The sequence below is a fragment of the Phalacrocorax aristotelis genome, chromosome 11 (assembly GCF_949628215.1).
Source record: "Phalacrocorax aristotelis chromosome 11, bGulAri2.1, whole genome shotgun sequence".
In the NCBI taxonomy this organism is placed as follows: Eukaryota; Metazoa; Chordata; class Aves; order Suliformes; family Phalacrocoracidae; genus Phalacrocorax; species Phalacrocorax aristotelis.
The window spans coordinates 788,549-811,440 of NC_134286.1; the positions used below are offsets into that span (position 1 = coordinate 788,549).

The window sequence follows — 22,892 nt, forward strand, 5'->3', positions numbered from 1 at the left end:
AGCGATGGCTGGCGATGCAATGCTGCCCTGTGGCAGTGCTGCAGGACGGATGTGTCCCTCAGCAGCTGGGAAGCAAAGGTGATGATATTCTCACCAGGGGAGAGAGGGAGATTTCTTTTTCAAGGGTAGAGGGTTAATTTTAACGATTGTCCTGATTGGACCTGTCTGTTACCTGTCCAGAGGTCCTGTCCTCCGCCTTACCCTTTTAACGGGTGAGGCACCCTCCTGGTTAAACCTTTGGCCAAACTGTTCCAAGGTATTGACTCACTGCACCGAGTACAGACCTCTGGTGATGTTACAGGTGTATCTATTGCCTGCGTGCCTGCCGATTAATTAATGAATAAACACCAACATAAGATTTAAAGCAAAGCAGTCCCCTGTTTTGCTCAGACTGGTTGAAATGTCAGACACCTGCTGTCTCCAGCTGGCAGGCTCTTCAGCCTGACATGGTGGTGGAAACTGCCGAACAAAAGGCTCGGGTGCAGCGCGGTCTGGATACAAACACATGCATCCGCGGGAATTGTGCAAGCGCAGCAGTGCTCGTGCAGGCAACTGTGAAAAGAATCGCAGTTCCTCATTGCGGGAAACACAGGGTCTGCTGGGCTCTACGTGATCAGCCGTAAATGCAGTCCACGCTTAGACTCAAAAGCCTGTGACTGCCCAAAATTGTCTTTTGTTTTCCATTTGCCAAGTGACAGGGGGGAAAAAAGCAAGCGTGACTTTACATGGAGCTCTGCAGGACATTCGGTTCATGTGCGGGAAGGAGCCGGGGGGGTTTGAGCTACGTTGTGATACGAGGAACGCGTGTGTTGTTGTTTTCTTGGTTGCTGGCAGTGTTCGTGTTGGAAGTGCCCACGCAGTTAAGGTTGTCTCAGCCTACCTGCTGGGTAATAAAATATTAGGAGCGTTCTAGCAGAGAAGCTAAAAAAGAAAAAAACGCACTTGGTATCGCTTTATTATGTCTGCAGCACAAGCTAGGCATCCAACGTGTAATAAGTGCTACTTTGGTGACTTCTATTTGAGAGTTTTGGACGTCTTTTGACTTTTTTGTAGCCCTTTTACAGGTAGATTAATTCAACTGTATTTGTAGCAAATTAATACGTGTACATGAGTTCAAATTTTTTAAACCAGTCTTTCAAGTACTATGGAATTGTAAATGCGTAATATGAAATGCTTCCGGTGGTTTATGTCTAGCTTGTAGGTGTGCTGCTTTAATTAAATGAATTGCTTGTTTTACAAACTCACATACTCCCTTCCATTTCCCGGTTTTAAGCCTGTCCGCTCCGTCCCGTCCATGGTGATGGTCGGTGATGGCGAGCAGTGAATCATTGCAAGCGTGACCTGCCTGTGATGTGCTGCGGGAGCAGTTTTAAGGCAGCCGTGTCTTTACTCAGGACTTGTTTACTGGTGTTTATACCCAGCAGTCTTGAGGCTTGCGACAACCTGGGTCCTTCCTCAGAGGAGAATTCCTGTTAATCTGGATGAAAGCCATTTAACCCCCTTCCCCGAGTGAATCCCACATGTGGCATTCACAGGTGGTGCAGGTGCCTGGTGCTTTCTCAGGGAGAAAGAGTGAAGGCTTAGGGGGACCCTGCTCGTGGACGCCCACCCGCTATCCTGGAGAGGAGGAGAGGCGAGGGCCCCCTTCCCACGGGAGGTCCCTTGGCATGGAGATCTGCTGGGGGTTGTCCCTGCCGGGGAGTCCCTCTCTCAACACAGCCCGGGAGCCTTGCTCCCGCTGGCCACCGAGCCAAAACTGGCTATCCTGAGCCCCCAGCTACGGAGACAAGGGCAGCAGGGACCCACGGCAGGGGAACATGAGCCCCGGTGAAGAAACCAATCCGCTTCCGAGCTGCTGCTCCTCTGCAGGAGTCTGCTGGCTTTAGCTTCCCTTCATGTTTCTAATGAAAAGCTGAGCTTCCCTTTCCATTCCCTTCCCATCCCCAACCCAGGGAGAGGCTGGAAGCGCAGCCAGGCCCACGGGGTAAGTGCTTTCCCAGGCAGCAGGGCTTCCCCGCCTCTGGCTCCTCTGCAGGGAGAAGCAGGAGGGAGTACTCTGCCCGGCGCAGTTGTTCAGGGGCCAGCGCTGGAAACTGTCCCTGGAAAGCCCTGCCTCACTTGGGTTTGCGGTGGGGCAGAGCCAGGAGCGGCTCCCGCCCTTGTTAGCTCGGGTGGGGCGTGGGCTGAAGGAGGGCTCCCAGCAGCAGCCATGGCTTGTGGTGCTCCAGAGCGCATCGCACATCGCACGCTGAGGGAGGCTTGTCTGGGGGCTGCGGAAAGCACCTCCCCAGCTGCCCCAGCTCACGCGAACGGGAAGGCGTGCGCTCCTGGTGGCAGTTGTGCGGTCCTGCTCCACGGAGTGGGGAGGCAGTAAGGGGGAACTTCAGCTCCCCTCGGTCTGCTACGTGCCTCAGTTTCCCCTTCTGCAGAGTAGATAGTGCTTCAGGGCTTTGTCTGAAGCAGGGGGCTGTTACCCCAATAAGGGGTGCACTTCAGCGCCTTGAACTCCTCTTGCCTTTCAAGGGATTAAGAGAATCTGGTTCCACCCCACCCAACCGACTCTTTGACATATTACCAGCTGAAATAAATAAAGTACAGCCAGTAAATCCCTCTTGAGTGCTGTGCAGCTCCCCACGGCCTGATGCGGGTCCCCGTGCAATTACAGCCACGTTGCTGCCTCTGTAAGTGGCTGAAACTGCCTGAAAAGCCCCCGACAGTTGACTATACACGGGACACTGTAAGATGACTGAATATGAGGTTGTGTCAAATAAGAAATTAAACCGATTAAAGCACAGAAAAATATTGTTCATGTGTAATAAACTTGGGCGTGAAAGTCAGTGATAGCAAGTAAGTTACTTTGGGACAGAAATGTGAGTTATTTTTGTTGTAAAGTTGGCTGCATCCCTTCTTTTTCGTGCCAGGAGTGTGCGGAGTCACTGGCAGTTCCAAGTGACGCTGCTGGTCCTGTGCATTGCACTGGCAGTGCTGAAGCCTGCCCATGGCCTGGCCCTGGCTGGGGAGGGAGAGGAGCTGGGAGGTTAACCTTCCTCCCTGGGGCCAGGGTGGCCGCCCGGTGCCTTCACCTGCGGCGCAGTTGCTCAGCGCACCATAGGCCAGGGCTGCGCAGGGGCTGCTTTGCTCGGCCCTGAAAGCCGAGCTCAGCACTTCTCATCGGCCACGGTGGAAACTGCAAGGTCCGCCTTGCTCAAAGCATGCCGGGCTGGCCGGACAGACATCTGTCCGTCCCCTCGGGCTGGCCAGGGCTCGGCGTGGGCGCTGGGGATCTCTCCCCGGCAGCAGCTTGTTTGTGTCCCGGAGCTTGCGGCCCCATGCCGTGGTGGCCAGCACTGGTGTCGCAGGCAAGACTCGCTGCGTGCCTGAGGCCACAGGCAAGGATGTCGGAGTAGGTGACTGTGTAGCATCATAGTAGTTGTAAGAATGGCTTCCTTACATCATTTTCTTTCTGTGGCTCAATATGTTGTTTTTTCTGGAATCTCTCCTGCTCTCTGTACTCTGCTGTGTGTGTGGTAATGCAAAACCACCTATTTACCCCTGCTCTTTGATCTTCTCTCGCAATTATATATCAAATGGAGTTTGAGAAATGTCAAGCTGAGGCTCTCTTTATTAATGTACCAGTGCTGCAACTGTCCTTTGAAGCTGGAAGAGCTTTGAGTTCTCATGCAAATGTTGTGTACGTGGTTTTGAACTTGATTTCTGTAGTGCTTAAAGCTCTGCAGATCGCTTCTGACTTTGCATGTCGGTTAACCAGCCTCCCCAGGCAGTGCAAGTGTTTCATCCTGGAAGGATAACATTATGAAGGAATGTGTAGAGGCGTCTATGCCTGTGAAGCATACGACAGTCTGTAACAAAAGGGACTGGGTGGGCTTTTCCCCTAGAATAGTGGAGAACAGGGGACCCAGGGGAGGTCCCACCGTCATCCTCTTCCCTGCAGGCCTGGCACCGCAGCACTGTGCGTGGGAGCTTGCCTGTTGGCTCAGGGGACGCTGCGGTCCTCAGCGTGGCGGACCTGTTCTTCAGAAGTTTCTGTGCTGTTGTTAGAGGTGGTGCTTGAGGGTTTAATGCTTTGGAGTGTAGAAAGCCAAGTGTCGACAGGACGTGGTATTTTAATGAGATTAAAGCAGTCCTGGAGTGGCCTGTCTGCCCGGTTCCTGCAGAAACCCTGTGTGCTGGTTCGTGCAAAGTCTGTAAAGGTTTGAATCCGTTACTACAGTGTGTAAGAGCAAGATACTGGGTTTTGCCTATGTCTGAACAAACCTAAAGCTCCTCTGGAAAAGGAGGAAGAGGAACGAGTCCGTCCCACACATGCCCTTCTGCTGGCACAGGAAAGGCTGCAGCTCTCCAGGCAAACATTAGCTCTGCGCTCCCAGCAGGGCTTGGCATCGAGATGCCTGCATTAAAAGTATCCTGTCTCACAAAGACAGCCTAGTTGTGAGCCAGCGTGTGGCACATTAATGAAGATGTGCACAGAAATCCTCCGTGTGGATACACAGAGGCCTTATGTCTCGTGGAAAGCCACTCGTTAAGCTGCCCAGTATTCCCGGAGGGATCTGGAGTCCAAACAAGACTTGTGTTAGCAGTTTCTCTCATGCCACTGGCTACGCGAACATGAAGGGGCTGCTCAAGAGCCCTGGGTCGGTAATGCAGCCGCTGCTGAGCGGATCTGACTTCTTGAAAATTGGTCTGTCCTCTTCTTTCTCCTCTGGTTTTGTCCTTGCACTCTCCTGATGCTGCACCCCAGCAACAGTCAGTACCCGAGCCTTGACGTGAACGGGTGCAGGATCGGACCCTGTACCAGTAGGCACCGCTCTCAGAACAAAGAATTGGCCCTGGCTGGGTTTCATCAGCAGAGTAAGGTCTTGGTAGTCTGGTTATCTTGGCTGGTCTGCCGTCCCTGCATTTGATATGACATTTGTTGATACACCAGCTTAGGGATGTATTAACAGGAAAAAATAAAAGTGGCTTCCTGGCTGTTTTCTCAGTATCTTGCTTGGCTGCAGAGCACCACGGGGAGCCTGAGCCCGGAGCTGCAGACGGAGCAAGCCGCTGAACGCTCCTGCTGGAGCAGGGCTGAAGTCAGCTGGGCATCAGCCCCACCGCCTCTGTGCTCACCTTCCAAATGGAGGAGGCTGGGGAAAGCGTCACAGAGAAGGAGCGCAGGCACAGATCTGTTGCTCGTTCCCTGATGCTTTCCTACTGAAGCATTGCTCAAGTCTTTTGTTTTACCATGGAGCTGGTTTTCCACCCGCGCTGGTGGTGCTGGGAGGAGCTGCCTTGGGCTGACTCTGAGAAGGGGACGGCTCACTGCTGCAGGGCCGACTTCCCCCTTTCTCCTGGAGCACATTACACCACAGCAGCTAGCGTTACGCTGTTTCTGGACTTTAGGAGGGGAAAAATGACTTGCTGGAAAATACATCACTCCCCTCTAGCAATAATGTCTTCTCCTTGTACTTGTCCGCTTCTTGCTGGTCTTCTCCGTCCCTGCTGGGGGTTTCATCCAGTAAGGGCTCCAGTTACTGCTGATAACTTTTAAAATTTTCTCTTCTCAGCTCTAGTTGTCTGAAGAGACATCAGACTTACATCCAGCTTAAAAACAATCAATTGCTTTAGGGTGATGTTGTGTGGGCCTAGACACTGCTTAGAGCTAAACCAATGACACTCGGTAAGTTAAAGACATCAAGGACGTGCTAAGTGAGCCAGGAACCAGGATCCTCTGCAAAAGAGAAGCATGCACTAATAGAATGAAAATGTCTCTGTGAGGATTTGGAGACCTATGTGCTCCTGAGTATCCCTGTGCTGCAGCGCTGCAGGCTGTGGCTTGCACCATCTGATGGCAAAGGTGGAAGTAGGAACACCTGGAAGCTGTTCAATACAGTGACCTTGGGAGGCCTTGAGTAGACAAACTGTATGTGCGTGTGTATATCTGTATATGTGGGAGAGGCCACGGTGTTCTGCAGTACCGGTAACACGCAATACCATTTGCAGAGTGATACTGGAAGGACTCTGGCGTCATTGACCTGGTAGGATGTCCACAACGATATCCACCAAAGGTGATTCTCGCCACTGAAAAAAATCCCATCATGTTTTTTCCCCTCTGTGGACCTGTGTCTCTGCCTTTGAGTGGAGCAGGAGTCCCTTGTCCCCTGCAGCAGCTCTGAAGCGATGCTCACTTTCAAAAAATGTTTCTGTGTCTGTACGTCAGTGCAGTGGACTTCAGCTCGTGTGCTGCTGGCGCTGCTCTCCCTGGCGAGCACCCGTGCTCTGCAGGGCATCCTCAGGACAGGTAGGGAGAGGGGACTCTCTGCAGCTGGCAGATGATGAAGCAGCTCGTTTTCCTGGGCTGTAGGCACTGTGCACAGAATCCAGGGCCCCAAGTTGGTGCAAATCTAAACCAGACGTGCTTTAACCAGAAACTAAAATACAATAGCAAAAAAAAGAACAAAAAGCCCTTCCAGAAAGCCATCCCTCCCCCAGCCGCCAAAGCCATATCTTCAGATGCAGGCAGGAAAGACGAGGAGGATGCACAGTATCTGCCTATTCCAGTTGCGAGGCGTATCTTACCCCTTGTCTGGGGCTCGTTGATGTGTGTTTGTTAGATTTGCTCCGGGCCAGAGCAATTTGCTCGCCCTGTGTGTTGGTGCCATCACGTTTGCTTTGTGGTGTGGCTGATGCACCGGGCTCGATGGCTGTGCAGCGGTGGCTCCCACATGAGCTGTGTGGTGCCGGGCTCTGCGGGGAGCACAGAAGGGGCCTCCCTCCCCTGCTGGTGTGAGCCAGGGCTGCCCCCCGTGCTGGGTCAGTGGGGTCCCCAGCCTCCTCCCTGGGAACTGCTGGCTTCTCCCAACTACAGCTGCTCCGTCCAGGTCCCTGTTGCCCGCACAAGGGGTGCCCAGGGCTTGGCTTGCTGATAGAAATCCCAGGGCAGGAATATGGGCTGGGGTCGCTTCCCACCCCTCCCCAGCCCCTGCTGTGGCAGCACCCTGTGCCAGCCCTCTCCCTGCCAGTGCAGGGGCTGCTGAATGGGCTGTGGACCAGCCCCTGGTCCAGCTTAAACCAGCATGCAATATTTTGTGATGGCTTCTTCCAGCCCAATCAGTGCCCCAATATGCTTCCCAAGAACTCCCAAGATTGCCTGTGCTTTAAGGTGCTTGCTGTTAGGGCTTTTAATCTTTTCTTTTGGGATGTGTTCTATGGGACTGGAGCACAAGTGTGCTGGGGAGCGGCTGAGGGGGCTGGGGGGGTTTAGCCTGGAGAAGAGGAGGCTGAGGGGAGCCCTTCTCGCTCTCTGCAGCTGCCTGAGAGGGGCTGGAGTGAGGGGGGGATCGGTCTCTGCTCCCAAGTCAGCAGTGACAGGACGAGAGGAAACGGCCTCAAGCTGCGCCAGGGAAGGTTTAGGTTGGATATTGGGAAGCATTTCTTTACTGCAAGAGTGGTCAGGCCCTGGCACAGGCTGCCCCAAGAGGTGGGGGAGTCACCATCCCTGGGGGGTGTTCAAAAAATGCATAGATGCAGCACTTACATGGTTTAGGAGGCCATTGAGTTGTTGGGTTGTGGGTTGGACTGGATGATCCTAGAGGTCTTTGCCAACCTTAATGATTCTATGATGCTATGCATACATCGGCACAAAGGGCCAGGGCAAGAGGTTAAGTAGTTTTCACGTGTCTGAGTATATTTTTGTCTTCTGCCATGCATGAGACATGCAGAGAGCTTTTCATCCCTCCTCTGTTGCCTCGCTCCTTCGCTGGGAGGATGTGGGTGTTATCCATGTTTTGTAATGTGTCTGAGAGCCTGTGGGCTCACAGCAGCGCTGCTGCTGACCAAAGACTTTCCTCATGTGTCACCGTGCGAAGACTCAGCTTTTGTGGCTTTTTCCTGGAGGAATTTTTGGAATACTTTATTTATTAATTCTGTTGGTAGCACACTGGTAACTACAGATGTGGCATGCCACGTTCGCCCACAAGCTTTTCACGGGTGGCTTCTGTCCGGCTGTGTGCCAGCCTGCCTTTGTGGAGCCGTAACGGCAGCCGCAGTCGTTCACAGCCAGAACCCCCCCCGTGGCACGGTGCCGGCCACGCCGCTCCTCGGCCCTGTGCCGCGTTGTACCTGCCTAGAGAGCACGACTCCAGCACCGATCTCTGGCTGCCCGGCTGTGGGTCCGGTCTGCGAGGAGGAAGGAGCTGAAGAGCCGAGATGGCCCATTCCCCAAGGGGGAGAGGGGCAAGAGCATGCCGTGGGTGCCGGGCTGCAGCACCGCTCGCTGCCGAGGCGGCACCTCCGCTGCCGGGAGCGCTGCTCCCCAGCACTGGCTTTCAGACATTTCTGTGCCATCTGAAGAACTGTGAGGTTTATAGAAAAAAAGGACAAGCTTCTTTCCTCCATCTGAAGAACTGTGAGGTTTATAGAAAAAAAGGACAAGCTTCTTTCCTGCAAACAAACAGTGCTATTTTACAGACGTTGAACATGCCAAAATGAAAGCTCCTTTGAAACTGCTGGTGAAATTCAGCAGGCAGCACTTATTTTTCTTACTAAGCATTAAACAAATGTTTCAAACTGTGTAAACCTTCTGTTTCAGTTTCTGATACCTACGAAGATAAAAGCTTCTGGAAACTTCTCATTTTTGTTTTGGTGGTGTTGAGCTTTTCCACATTGGCTTTTGTTTTGCCTTGCAGACTCCTCACCGCTGTCGGGAGCAGCGATGCCAGGTCGTGCTGCCTTTTCCTTCCTGGGGCACATTTAGACACTGCCTTTGTGGTTGGTGTCATTTCTTGTCACCAAATCCTCATGCAGGTGAATGTGCAGTCACAAGTTGTTCCAATGGTGATAAGAGCAGCTGAATAACCTGAGATAAAGTTTATAAGTAAAGCCCAGAATTCAGGTTGCTCTCTGCAGTCTGTTCTCTCTCCTTTTTTTGTCCTGTTCCTTCAGCCAGGACTGATTATGAAGTACTGAGGCTAGATACTTGTAAACAAGAGTAATTTTATTACTCTTACTAAAGCTTGTAGCTGTGAAAATGGAGAACAAGGGACATGACCTGTTCCTGTGCCATCAAATGGTGAACTGGGGACCAGCAGGGTGTCGGGGGACCCTCTGCGGTGGAGGCACAGAGCCAGACCCCCGAGTCCTCGTGGGATGTGGGGCTTGCAGAGGCGCCCAGAGGAGGCGTAGCTCTGGGCGAAGCCCACCCAACGGTGGTCCGCAGGGCGGGTGGGTCCGGGCCGTCCCGGTGCTGGGCGGGTGAAGGTGTGCGGGAATGCTCCCAGGTGGTGCCGGCAGCCATGGGATGGGCCATGTCCACACTGGCAGCGGCTCCCGGCCCTGGAGCAGGAGGGATGCGTGTTCCTCCCCATGCAGAACAGCCTCGGATCGCTTGTAGGCTGCTCTCGAGTCTTCCCCTTGTGCCGTGTGTGACTCATCTGGCCTCCTGCCTGGCCTTCACTGTGCCCTTATCGAAGGAAACTCTGAAATCATCGCGTGCCGGGGGAGCAAGCCGCTGGCTCCGCTCGCTCGCTGAAGCCGCCTGCAAAAGCGCTTGGTTTTCACTTGCCTTGCCCCTGCCTGGGAAGGGTGGCTGCTGGAAAGTTGCAATGAGATGCATCTGATGGCTCTGCAGATCATAAGATATCTCTGTGGGGATTGCTAATGCTTTGCCCCGGATAAGAGTCTGTTGTTTTTGTGTTTGTTTTCCCTGTGTTCGTACTGCTTGTACAGCAGGGAGCCGCAGCTCTTGGAGCACACCCTCTCCTGCCGCTTACGCCAAAGCAGCCGTGCCAAAAGCTTGCTCGGCTGCTCTCAGAGCCGGGGAGGGAGCTCCAGGCGGCCTGAAGCGCCGCAAGGATTTGTGCAGCTCTGCCCTGTTGTTGCTGACCAGCTGCTTTGCACAAGGTTCTGCTGATGCCCCCAGGAGGTGGGCTGCTCAGCCCCTCCTCAACAGCTCACTCCTCCCGAGGGAGGAGAAAATTCATTTGCCTTCCATGGCTCAGCTTGTTGGTTTTTTTTTTTTATTTTATTTTTCAAAGAGTCTGTTCTTTATTCAGCATCCCTAAGCTCTGTCTCCAGGGTCAGGGAAGGATGTTAGAAAAGGCAACTGGTCTCCATGGAACGGTGATATAAATAGGTACATAAATAGGTGCAGCAGACAGAGCCACCTATAGCCTCATCCTAATTCCATCTGGCCACCCTTGAATTACAGCCCCGGTCCCAACAGTGACACCCAGCTGCCGCAGCCACGGCTCACCTGACACTGCATCCCTGCGCCCATCGGCAGCCTCGGCGTGCTCTGCTGCAGGTGTCCGGCAGCCTCTGCGTTTGAGGTTTGCAAGGAAAGCAGCCGTGTGCTGCTGCCCATGGAGCCCTTCTGCAGCTGGCTGGGGAGCTGCTGCGTGCCCCGGCACAGGAACCCCCTTCATCTGCGGCGCCGGTGCCTGCGGAGCCGGGCAGCCTTCCCCTCACGCTACGGCTCTCCTTCTCTCGCTCGAGTTTAGCACGGTCCAGGGCAGTGCTGAGCAATTCACTGTTGTGGTGATGGTTGGGTTTGGACACCAGGTGGTCTGAAATCCGTGCAGGTGTAGCAGCAGCCGGCCCCCGCGGTTGGATTTTGGTCCATGGTGGACCAAAGGGCTGCGGCGGCATTTCCTCCTTGGTGAATCTTCTCTGCATCTGCAACCCTCTGAACATTTGCTCAAAAAATAGTTATTCCTGTCAGCGCTCATCTGAGTGATTAAACTGAGTCTTACGCTGGAAACGTGCTGCGTGATGCTCACTTGTATCAGCGAGGCGCGGAGCTGGACCGCAGTTGGCGTCACCCTGTCCTAGAGCTGTGCCGAGCCCGGAGCTCACAGGCGCCATTTCCTGGCAGGCTTGAGTGCTGTGGTCAGGTGGTCTTCGTGAAGGATGTTTGTCTCTGCATCGCTTTAACTCAACTGAAATACAAAAAACAGCCACTTCCTAAATGGTCAGGCTTTGCCAGGAGCTGAATCGTGAACGAAGGAATGAATTCCTGTTGTGAGAGTTTGGGGTGCGATAACCCACGGGAAGGGCTGACGGCAGCCACGCTGTCGGCAGAGGGGTGTTTGCCAGCTCCTTTGGTCTTCTGGGGTGGTGGGAGCTCTTCTGAACGCAACCTGTCTGTAAACCTGGGGTTAATATTAACGGAGAAAACTTGGTCATTTCCCCTCTGACATACTGGATGGATGTCAAGATATACGTGATTGAGATAAATTACAGTTGTATTTCTTAATGTGCGTTTCAACACTTTTGCCGATTTCTAAGGTTGCTAATCTTTTTTTAACTTGCATTTCAGTTAGCCACATGTTCCGAGCACTCTGCCTCTTTTTCCAGTTTCGCTGAAGGAACTCCTCCAGCTTTGAGGGCTGCAAGATTGGTTTGAAAGGCCAGAAAAGCGCCAAAGGTGAAAAACTGTCCTTTGAGGCGTTCCAGCATCCAAAGTGTAGTTATACCTCTCGCTCACGGTGAGAAGCACCACCAGAAGTGCTGATGCCTGCAGTAGTTTTGTCGTGCCGCTGTTCATGGGGAGAGCGCCCGGGTATCCGTGTGTGTGCGTATCCGTGTATCCCTGCCCGGCCGGGCTGGAGGCTGTGCTGAAAGGGTGCTGAAGCTCATGGCTGTCCTGGTATTTCAGAAGCAAAAAATCATCAAAAATGAATCTGTACACTGTCCTTTAAAAAAACATTAAAAGTACAGCCTCAAGTGCCGCTCTCTGGGAAACCACTGCCAGCTGGTGGGTGTCACTGGGAGGAGAACGGTCTGCGCCTTGTCTTTGCTTTAAAATAGGGCTTTGCTGTCGCTATGAAGGTCTAGGGAAGAAAGTTATGCTGGATAATTGCTGTTGTCTTAAGCAGAGGTGGGGAAAGAGTACAGCACACAGGCATCGTTCTCCCCAGATGGTGCAACCCATGTCGCACCCTTCCAGTTTTCCCTAAAACAGACCAGTATACCCCAAAACTCTGTTGTCCTTCCAGCCTCGCCTTCTTGCTCTTTGTTTTGGTTTTTTGAGCTGATACGTGGCCTAACTTCTGAGCTGCTGCTGAGACCTGCAGCCTCCTTCTGCTTGCAGCAGCCAGAAAAGCCTCTCTGCGTTTAACTTCCTTGATCTTCGATCCAGCGTGATACGGCTTGCCAGCTTTTCTGGAGTGTGACAGGTACGGTATAGCAGGTTTCTGTCAGTCAGGGAGGGAGATAAGACATGATACGCTGATAGACACAATGATAAATGTGAAGAATTGCTGTGTTGGTCTTTTTATTTAATTAAACAGTAATAAAGAAAATAAGCCTGTTGAGCAAGTTTGTGCACTTACCACAGGGTTGCCTGGGCAAAGAGTAGAATTTATGAGAATGAAAAATTAAGTTTAGGACTGGAAACAGAAACTGGGTGGGAGGAAAATCAGGAGGGTGATATGTAAGTTTAGGTAATGGTACGGAGGGCAGATAACCAGCTTGCAAAGCAAAAGGCTGCCAGGTAGGGAGAGTTACTGAAAAATGTATTTGTACTTGAACGGCGGCCCTGCTCTCCTCCCTGGAGCCTGTGCGAGATCGGCTGCAGTAGTGAAATGGCACTTTATAAAAGACTTGGTCAATAAAGGACTGATTAGAAAGGACAAATGTATAACAGAAGTGTTAGACTATCAGTGAATTCCTTTGCAAGAGATTTCTAAAGCACAGCTAAATATAGCGAGTTATTTTTAGGAGTTCATGCTAGCCATTTACTGCTGGCAAGTAGAAAACCCATAGCAGTGTGTGAAAAATGGCCTTTGAAAAACATGTCAGTATTTGTGAATCCCACAGCATCCAGAAAACCTTCAGGGGCGCTCGCAAACATTGCTGTGGGTTAACGCAGAGCAGTCTCTACGCTGTACTGGTCTGTTTTTTAACTGCCTAATGGTAAGCATCTCTCGATTATGCAGTATCAGGAGTGCTGTTTTCCTTGCAGGATGCTTGGGTAGTTTTGGAACTACCTAGAAGGCTGGCCGGAAGTTTTTTTTTTTTCCCCTCATCTGAAAAAATCAACATGTTTTTGTGTTCAAGCAGCTGTAGAGTATTTAGGAGTGTTCTGTGAGTCAGGACTCATTAGTCATGTTCCTAATGGCACATTTGTGCTCAGTCGGGGTAACTTCGCTGATTTCAGAGTTGAGGTATTTTGGTAGGACAAGGTTTGGGGACTTCATGCAGTTCATATGCGCTGGGTAAAGACAACAGCTCACAGCAGAATCCAGCCCCTGGGCAAAACACTTTGTGTCTTGGCTCATAAAGCTTTGCTGCAGGTACAGAGAATCCCTGGAAGTGGTGGGTTGGGTACCGTGTCTGGAACCTCGTCTCTGGGGCTGCAGCATGGATGAACTCAGTCTCCTTCATGACGCAACTCCCTGGGAAATTCTTCAGTGGGAGTCGGTAACAATGGGCACATTCTTTTCCCTTCAGGGACCAAATGGTATTTCTCATGTTCTGCATGTCCCATTGCTCTGCTCTCCACGAGGAAGCAGAAAACGTCCCGTAGTGACCAAGCATTGGGAAAAAATTGAGGTGCATCCTCAGCTGCTGTGCATCAGGGTCTTGCAACATTCCCCTGAAAAACTAGATTTCCAGAGTTCAGTTCCTAACCCTCAAATTTGTCCTTGGCTTAAAATGCTTTTATTTAAGTACAGAATGAACTTTTATTGTCTCTTGGTTGAAGAAAAAAAAGCATGTGGCTGGTTTTGAAATTTCTGTTTTCAAGTTGGAGAAGAGGAGAGCAAAATACAAAAGTGGACCTCCTCCATATGTTTGATCTGTTTATTTGCATTGCCACGGCTCAAAATCGTTCTGGGTTTTCCGTATGGATTGCTGAAGCTGTTGGTAAGTTGCTCCATGCAGGGCACCTCCGTGCTGCAGTCTGTCAGTGTGGCGGACGCAGAAGCGTGGGAGCAGCTTGTTTCCCCGTGGTAGTCTCTGCTGGCTGCTCTTCCCCAAGCTGTCTGTCTGTCAGCGCAGGCAGGGAGACCACTTAAAGTTGCTTCTTGCCTTCCAGTGTGGGCAGGGGCACCCTGTCCCCTTCCTGGGCACAGGACGGGGACGCTGCAGCCCCATCTCGGTTCAGCTGTCTGTGCCCGCTGTACCTACCCTCGGTTGGAGTCAAATTAAGGACTGCATTTGCTCTAGAAGTGTCACTGGCCGATGATTGCTATGATGGTGATGTGTGGGGTTCCTTATTTCATTTTATTTTGGTTTTTTTCCTCCTTAATTTGCAGCGTGATGTTCAGGGAGCAGTGCAGACTGAGGGTTAGCCAAAGACCTGCTGAACCCGCAGCCCGTTCGGCCCCTGAGCTCCTGCAGGAGCAGCAGTTCTCGCCTGGCTGTTCCCGAGGGAGAAGCAGAGGTGGTCCTGGCTTTACCAGCTGCTGCACAGCTAACAAATGTAAAAAATAAGGGGTTGGTGAGGGGATATTTAGGTATGAATGACCTGTGCGAGGGTGCTGGCAGCCTGGTGCTGGCAGATGTGACGTGTATGCTCTGTGACTGCTCTTCTATGCAGTAGGAGGGTTTTTGCTGGTTTTTAAAGTGTTTATTTCTAAAAATCTTGCTGCTTTCTCTCTGCATTTCTGTTACACCCGACATCGTGTCGTGTCTCTGTGGTGTTGGCAGAGGCAGCCCGAACACGGCCCTCCTTTGCCGGCACACAGTGGTCCTGGTGGTCGCCTATAGCTGTCACCAGCAGGTTGTCACTGGCACTTCTTATTTCCACATACTCAGGGACGTGGTTTCTTCTCCTGGCAAGAGAGGACATTTGCAGTCACATGGGCAGAAACTCAGATCAGTGCGGCCCCCCTTTGAGGAGTGCAAAGCTCCTTAAACATGTGCATCTGTGGCAACTCGAACTTCGCGGACCCTCGAGCAGCACCTCTGCGCCCTGTTCCGCAGCCGCATCGCCCATCCCCGTGGCAGCATGAGGTGGTGCACGGGGCTGCACCCCTCCGCAGGGTCTGTCCTGCAGCGATGGCTTCCTTCTGTTCTAAATTCTAAGCATCGGGGAGGGGGTAAAAGCAGAATCACTGCCTGTTTTAGGGCTCCTGGTTGTAGTCTGTGCTTTCTGAGGGGCTCTTGCAAAGCTAATAAATTTTTTTGTTTGTTTGTAGTCTTCGGTTGCCTGTGGTTGCTGTGAAGGGCTGAAATGAGAATCCCCGCTAGGATTTCACTAGCCAACCGAGCAGGCTGTGGGGCACATCCTTCAATAGCTGCAATCCCTGGAGGTGCGTTTATGTATACATAAATACAACCAGAAGGTTCTTTGTGTACCTCCTAAGAGTAGTGCGGCTGTAGCTGGCACTCCTTCCTGCCCTCCTGCCAGGCGGGGCTTGGCTGGGGTTGTTCTGTGCAGAGAGATGGGACTTTATTTTTACTAGAAGAGTGAATTACTGTGACCGCAAATTGTGAAAGTTGGCATCGCTTACTGAGCGCTGTACGGAAGAAGAGCCCTAGAGGATTCCTGATCGAATTCACTTTGGTGCTTTTCCACAGAAACGGCTGAGCTGTACCAAGAGCAGACAGGGCCCTTGGGGGCTGCCGGGCGGTGGCGAGGCTTTGCATGCTCTTTGCAGTGACATCCCTGGCTTGGAAGCACAGCGTTGTTCCTTCAGCAGCGCTCCGGCTCTCCGCACGCGTTCCTGGGGCTGCGTGAGCAGCAGCTGCCTCTCTCCAACCCGCACCCTCTCCCCGCTGCCAGCCTCTGGGCGTGCAGAGCTGGGGGCGTTTGGCAGCTGTGTGTTTGTATCGGGGTGGAAAGAACTTCCGAGCGTCTGTTAAAATGAGGGAGAGTATGGGCTTATCTCTCCCACTGTGGAGATATAGCCCTGTTTTCCATGCAGCTGATCTCTTCCTGCCCAGCTCCATCTGCTGAGCGCGGTGGCCCCTTCCTGCTGTCGAGCCGCTTTCCTGTGGCCGTGGCTCATCCCTTCTCCCTGGCCCCGGGTGTCACCGTGCCACCGTTCGGGTGCTACCGAGGCAAGGGGCGACTTCCCACCAGGTGTTTCTGGGTGGGGACACTCTGCATCGGGGCCCGGTGCTGCCCTGGCTGCCGGACCCCGCAGGGACATGGCTCTCCAGGCACAAGCATCATGTTCCCTCGGTGGCAGTGGTGCCAGCAGGCGCTGCTGCAGCGGGGCCAGCTGCCAGAGTCACCCCTACGTTCGTTTCCCAGTTAACACCCCATCGTTATAATAACACCCGTAATACTGTAGCAGCACCCGACGCTGTCCGTCCTCTGTGTGTATATAGGATTTTTTAGAAGCTGGTGTTCAGCCAAGGCTCTGTACGTGTACGAGGACGAGTCACGTTGGTCCGTAGGAGTCTGGTTTCCATTAAACGCTCCTCAGGAGCCACGCCAGGCGTTCACGGTGCTGGCTCTCCCTCTGGCTTGTCCACTCCTTCCCTAACCCTAAATCTTCCACAGCTGTTTTTTTACGGTGGGGTTGTGCACGGTGCTGGGCAGCTGCCCCAGCTGCCCCAGGGATGTCCTCGGGGGCTGTCGCCTGGGTGTGGGGCAGCGAGGATGGCTGTCCGCCTCCGGCCGCCGTTAGCTCTGGGCCGCGGGCTGGCGCATCAGGGTGAGCGCACATGGTCACTGCTCACAGCCAGCGCTTCCGACACCCGGCATTGTTGAAGGTGAGGATGAGGATGGCTCCCCAAAGTGAAAAAAGTTCCTTGTCCCAAGAAAAACCAAATGGTGCTGGCCTAATTAAGGGTCTCTCTTGTTTTTCGCTACTAAGGATGAGGTTTACAGCACGTCCACCTGGATTTCCTTCAGCTAGAAAACTGGCAAATAAATTTCCAGGCCAGGCAGCGTTTTGAAAGGAAAGTGTAATTTAAATCAGCTATACCATCTCTTTTTTTCTGGTTAAAATATATTGTGTTTGGCTTTTTCAAACCCTTCTCTGCTATTCCCTACCCCCTGTTTCTGTAAAAACCAACAGGCGAGCAGCTCGCCAAGGTCTGTTTCTCCACTGCTGGGGCTAAACGCTGTGCTGACACACACGATGGAAAAAACGGTGCATGCAAGTCCTCCGTCCCCACGGCCGCCAGGAGTGGGATTTGCGTGTGCTCTGGGCTCACAGGGACGCACGCAGCGGAGCTGGCTGGTGCCTCGTCCCCCGCATCCTGGCGGCCGGCGCAAGCGGAAGGGGTCGGACGGGTGCTGCCCGGGGGCGCGGGCGGGAGGGACGCGATGAGCCACCTCGGGTGCTGCTGGCTTTGGGAGCGGCTGCCCAGGGACATGGCACTGGGTCGGGATGGGTGTTCAGATGGAGTGGTTGAAGGTCACCCACTAGTAAACGTAGCCAAGGAGTGAGGAGGGGCTGGACAGGGACCATCAGCAGCGTCCAGGGAAGATGATGAGGGTTTGCAGGGGGACGAACAAAGCTTCCCCTGAGCAATAACTGAATGAGAGCCTCCGGCCCCAGCCTGAAGCGAATGCTACGGGGACTGAGACTGAATTATTTGCTGGGGTTTTCCATCAAATCAATGACATCATTCTGTGCTGGAGTTCACCCATTTACGCGCTCTCAGCCCCACAGCAGCTGTGCTTAAATAGCGACATTCAGGCCTGAATCCGCCCATTCAGGAGCAAAGGTTTGACCCGTCGGAGGAAACTGCTGAACGAGGCTTTTGAGGGGGAAGCGGACACTATGTGTGCTTCGAGGCCATGCTCCTCCCCAGCGTGGGGACCTGGCCGGCCCCGCATGCCGTGGTTGCTTGGGGACCTTGAGGAGGGCTGGGGGGCCCCGGGGCGCTGCTGGAACTAGGGACAGGGGAAGCAGAGCAGTCTGGGCACCTGCCGCGATCCCACATGGGCCACTTGATTTCTTTTCCCAACATCCACTTCAGTGTTGTCCAATTTTTCTCTCCCCTTCATAGCAATGTTTCAGAAAACCACATTTGCCGCCGTGCTGATAAGTTATTTTGTCACTGAGTGCAGTGGAAAAGATAAAACAAAAATTCACCCAGATCACCATTTTCCTAAGGGTAGAAATGCAGGGGCAGCCTATACCGTGCAGACACAATTCCTCGCTAGTTCACACCTCATTTTTGGCCGTTATTTCCCGCCCCCCCGGATTTTAACAACTGATGCCAAAAGTGATTGTGCTTGTCTTATTGTTTTAAACAGGTAACTTTAAAAAAACCACCCATGTAGACAGCATTGCTGTGTTACAGCAATCTTTCCCCTGGTTTGGCGAAGCAGGGGTGTGTGAGCTGGTTGCATGTCAACATCTGTGCCGTCAGGTCTTCCACACTTGCAGCTTCCTGAATTTCAGTAAGCGCTGCCTCCGATGCACCCCCCCGGAGGAATCCAGCCTGGGACGGTGCCTGTAGCTGGTGTCCAAAATTACGGAAAACAGCAACATAAATCAAAGTATAAAATTATTCCTCTGCTTTTCTTTTATTGTCTATTCCCTGAGGTCAGGGAAGTTCAGCCTCCTCCTGTTTGTATCTCAGGTATTTGCTGTTGGAGAAGGACTAACCCTGCAAAAAAAGCGTGTAACTTTGTGCAGGAAGATGTGGTTGGTGCAAGGCTGTCAAATCCGTCACCCATCGACCGCGCTTGTGCTCTGCCGGCGGGAGGGCTTGGTTCCTCCTGCAGTGAAGTGTTACCTGTGGCTGTCACAGCTGTCACCAGGTGGGTGATTCTGGCGCTGGGGTCTGCTGCGTTGTCGCTGCCCTGTCCCAGCTGCGGCTTCTCTGCCAATGTCAGCAGACGCCTTCTCAACAACTGAGCCACTGACGAAGCTGTGAAGCAGCCGCACAGGATGCAAAGAGACAAAGGATCCTTTTGGCTAGAAACTTCTCTGGGAAGTCCAAAAATAATTTGGGCTGAGCTACCGTCCACCATGAGGAAGTGTCTTTGCTTCGAGACTGAACATTTCTTCACCAGTGGGCCAGGAGTGGGTCCCAGGGCCATCTGCAGATGCTCTGATGAGCACAGCTTGAGCCCTCCGGCTCACTGCACTCGCTGCAGCACTGTCATACTTCTCTTAGGGCCTGTTTGTGTCTGTGACCCCCTAAAGACGGGCAATTATTTTGAGTCCTGTCTTTTTTCCCCACATTTATTTTCTGACTCTACAGATTTTTCTCCCATATAATGAAAAAATTCCTTAGAACAGTGAGAAGCCTGTCTGACAGTCTCCATGCTCCGAGGAGCTGTGCTGATGCACGCATGGCACCAGGGAGATCTGTTTCTCTGAAAACATTCCTGCGGCAGCGGTGAATGCTGCATTTGAAGCCGCGTGTTTTCCTGCAGGGCAAATGCGCCTGTGTCTCTTCCTGTACGTAGCAGGACGTGAGGCTATTGATCGTCTGTTTGTATGGTTTGGTGCATCCATTGCAGAAGCATCTTCAACAACGCTGGGACAGAAAAAGGAAACAAAACAAAGCAATTGCTCTCTGCGGCCTCTAATGGTTATTTTCATTGCAAGGTTTTCTAACGTGCTTTAAATTCATGACTATGGATTTTTCTAACCACCTCACGATAGTTTTGTTCCATTCAGGCTACATTTCTAAGACTTGCCACTTCTGTATAACAGTTGCAAAAATGCACAGCCTTATCGCTCTGTCCTTTTCCAGGTTATTCATCGGCAGTACAGAAATTCTCGCAGACTTTGCAGTCCTTTCAGTTTGACTTTATTGGAGACACACTAACGGATGACGAGATCAATATTGGTAAGTTTTCTTCTTTTTGATGCAGCCTTTCAGTTACTGAGCCTCTCCTCTAGGAATTTGCCTGCGCTGATGGTTTTTAACCACCGTCAGAAGCCGTGTTCCTCAGACGCCGGTCAGCTATTCCACAGCATATTTTACAAAGTTGAACTTTCACGGGTAGAGTTTCACATTCCCAGTTCAGTGGATAACTTGCGGAGGTTTCCCATGGTTCCAGCCCTGCTCCATGCTGCCGGGTGCTGGGGAGGATGGCAGTGTGGTGCTGGCCTCCCAGCAAGTCCCTCTTCCCAGTGCCACAGGTAGACTGGGAGCACACGTGGCCCAGCATGGGTGTATCTCCCAATCCAGGCAGGTGCTGTTAAATCCTAAAGATGCTGTTGCTCGTCAGAGGACACCTTACAAAACCAAAGCTGCCCTGAAAAAGGGACCAGGCTGCAAACTGGCAAGAAAAATGAATTGCTGGATATGTCATTGTATGGCAGATAATCCCCAGTCTCCTTCACAGAAGGGAAGCCTGTGGCACGTGTCACACTACTCCCCGCACATCTGTTTCAGGATTAGCAGTCCTGAAGCCATTTTACATCCCTGCCAGCCTGGTGCAACTGTGCAGCTGCAACCAGGGAGCTAAAACAAATGGCCTAAATGCCCTAAACCCATTGCTTTTCAAATTAATCGTGCTCTTGGCTTAGCTAGCGCTGTAGAATGGCCGGTGCAGGTGCTGCAGCGGTGGCAGCAGGGGGAGGGACAGCAGGAGATCCTCCAGCCTCCGTCGGTCTGACCCTGGCCCGTGGGACAAAACCCTGGCAGTGCTTGCCTGGGCTGAGGGGAAGGGGGCTGCCCGTGGTGGGGGGCACAGGGTGTTAGCCGGGCTGCTCCTAGGCACTGAACATGGAAAAAAAGAACTAAAAAAATTTAAAAAGCTCTTGTGAAGCCGTTGCTGAAGAGCAGCTGCAAGTGTGACATTGCTGATGTCAGGTCTCTCAGCCATCGCTGAAAACGGGAAGGAAGTAAAGCCTGTTCTTTGGGTTGTTTTATTTAGAGCAGATTGCAGCTTGCCCTTCAAAATCTGATTTCCTTTATGTGAAGTCTCTAGATGAAACCCACTGGAAATGAGTCAGCCTCCAAATCTAATGGCAATAGAGGTTCTGAATTTCCAAATACATCTGAATAAGGGAGAGTAAAACGTTGCCTTATAAATGCCCCTCCTGGGAGCTGAGGGATCTGAAGCAAAGAGTCCAAGGAAAGGAGCGTGCCGCCTCTCAGCTGGAGGGGACAAAGGTGCAGCGTCCCGTACCCCCATGCTGCCGCTCCGCCTGCCTCCCTGCACTGGTCACGGAGGGGAGCCGGGCCCGGCAGTGTGAGCCGGTGCGGCAGGGCTGCGGCGAGCCGGTGTGGTGGGGCTGCGGTGGGCTGGTGTGGTGAGCCAGTGCGGTGGGGCTGCAGTGAGCCAGTGTGGTGGGGCTGCGGTGAGCCGGTGTGGTGGGGCTGCGGTGAGCCGGTGCGGTGGGGCTGCGGTGAGCCAGTGTGGTGGGGCTGTGGTGAGCCGGTGCGGTGGGGCTGCGGTGAGCCAGTGTGGTGGGGCTGCGGTGAGCCGGTGCGGTGGGGCTGCGGTGAGCCGGTGCGGTGTGGGTGCAGCGAGCCGGTGCGGTGGGGCTGCGGTGAGCCGGTGCGGTGGGGCTGCAGCGAGCTGTGAGCTGGAGCAGTGGGGCTGTGGTGAGCCAGCGCAGTGGGGCTGCGGTGGGCCAGTGCGGTGGGCTGGTGCGGTGAGCCGGTGCAGCAGGGCCATGGTGCTTGGCAGGCAAGGAATACTGCTGCAAATGGCAGAGGTTGAATGGGGGGATCATGGGCGGAGGAGAACAAAAAGAGAACACAGCAAATGTTAAATGAGCGCATTTCCCTACTTCTGTTTTTGTTGGGGCATATTTGTTTTGCTTTTTCATGAAGAGGTCCCTGGTTTCCCTGTATGAAAAAGCCTGTGCTGTGTTTCTCTTCCTGCACCAAGCCCTGTGGTGCCTGCTGGGGTTGAGCCTCTTTGCAAGGCTCCCTCATTCCTGAAACAGCAGCAGGGCGTTGACATTTCCATAGCAGCTTCCACCTCCTGCAAGGGTGCCGGAGATCGCGTGGGAGCGTAGGAGCTCATTTCATGTGCAGGATGTGGGAATGAAGCAAAACATTCACAAGCACTTCTTGCCGTACTTCAGGGAATGTGTTTGATCTGTAAATACGGCTAATGGCACACTTCTTTCTTTTTATGTAGGCAGAGAGCAGGCTGACACCCCTGCGCATCAGGTGGTGGCTTTGAACGCTGCCAGTACAGACTGGTTGTCTGTTGTGAGCAGCACTTTCCCCTGGGGACGTTAATTGTCACAGACACAGCCGCATTACACAGCGGCTGCGGTCCCTCTGTCGGTCACCCGCACAGGACCCAAGGCAGCAGCTCCTTCAGAGGTGAATGGGGCAATGGAATGGGATGGCGTGTTCCTCCCTCCCAGGCACGTGAACCTGAAATCCTCTGGTTTTAAGCAGCTGATGTTCCTGGCGTGGTTCTCGCGGAGGCCAGCTGAGTCGCTCCCAGGTAGTGCCCAGGTAGCGGAGGGCAGCAGTTGCAGGCAGCCTCCCTGCTCCGCTCTGCAAGGGTTTGCAAGCATTAACCCAGACCAGTAGGGCAGGTCTGCCCTGGTTCTGCTGGACACCACGGGTCTGGCAGCAGAGTGTAGCCTGAGCCAGGTGTTTGTGGTGCCTGGACAAACTCAGTGCCCAGACAGATTCGGTGGGTTGCTTTGCGACTGCAGCCAGGAGGTGTGCACCTGGACTCTCCTTGTACAGCAACAAAAAAAGTCATGTAGTGAAAATTTTAGGCACTGACATTTTCCCTGTAAGTTCAGGGCTGGATTCTCTTTTTCCCCATGATAATTCCTTTCCTGGCTTGGGCTCCCGGTGTCTGTGTGCACTCCAGGTTTCACATTGTCCTGAGTAACCACAGTGAAAGTCAGCGTGTCAGCCCTGTGGTCAAGCATAATAAACTATTAGGAGATTGCATGTGCTGGGCTCCAAAGCCCTCGCGCTGGAAGAGAACTCAGAAGTTACTGACTCATCAAGAAGGTTATGTTTTGATGATGCCAGCTGAGGGACTGTGTCACGAGGCTGTGGTTTTTCCATTTTGTGTCTGCCTCAGCAGC

General features: G+C 52.9%; 1 protein-coding gene across 4 annotated transcripts in view; it reads left to right on the forward strand.

The window, feature by feature from the left end:
- OPHN1 (oligophrenin 1) overlaps positions 1 to 22,892 on the forward strand; it is a 70,541-nt gene that overhangs the window by 2,386 nt on the left and 45,263 nt on the right. For all 4 annotated transcript variants that reach the window (XM_075106510.1, XM_075106511.1, XM_075106512.1 and 1 more), the window contains exon 2: positions 19,621 to 19,716. In XM_075106510.1, coding sequence (XP_074962611.1) covers positions 19,621 to 19,716 — 96 coding nt within the window. The remainder of the gene's footprint in view (positions 1 to 19,620; positions 19,717 to 22,892) is intronic.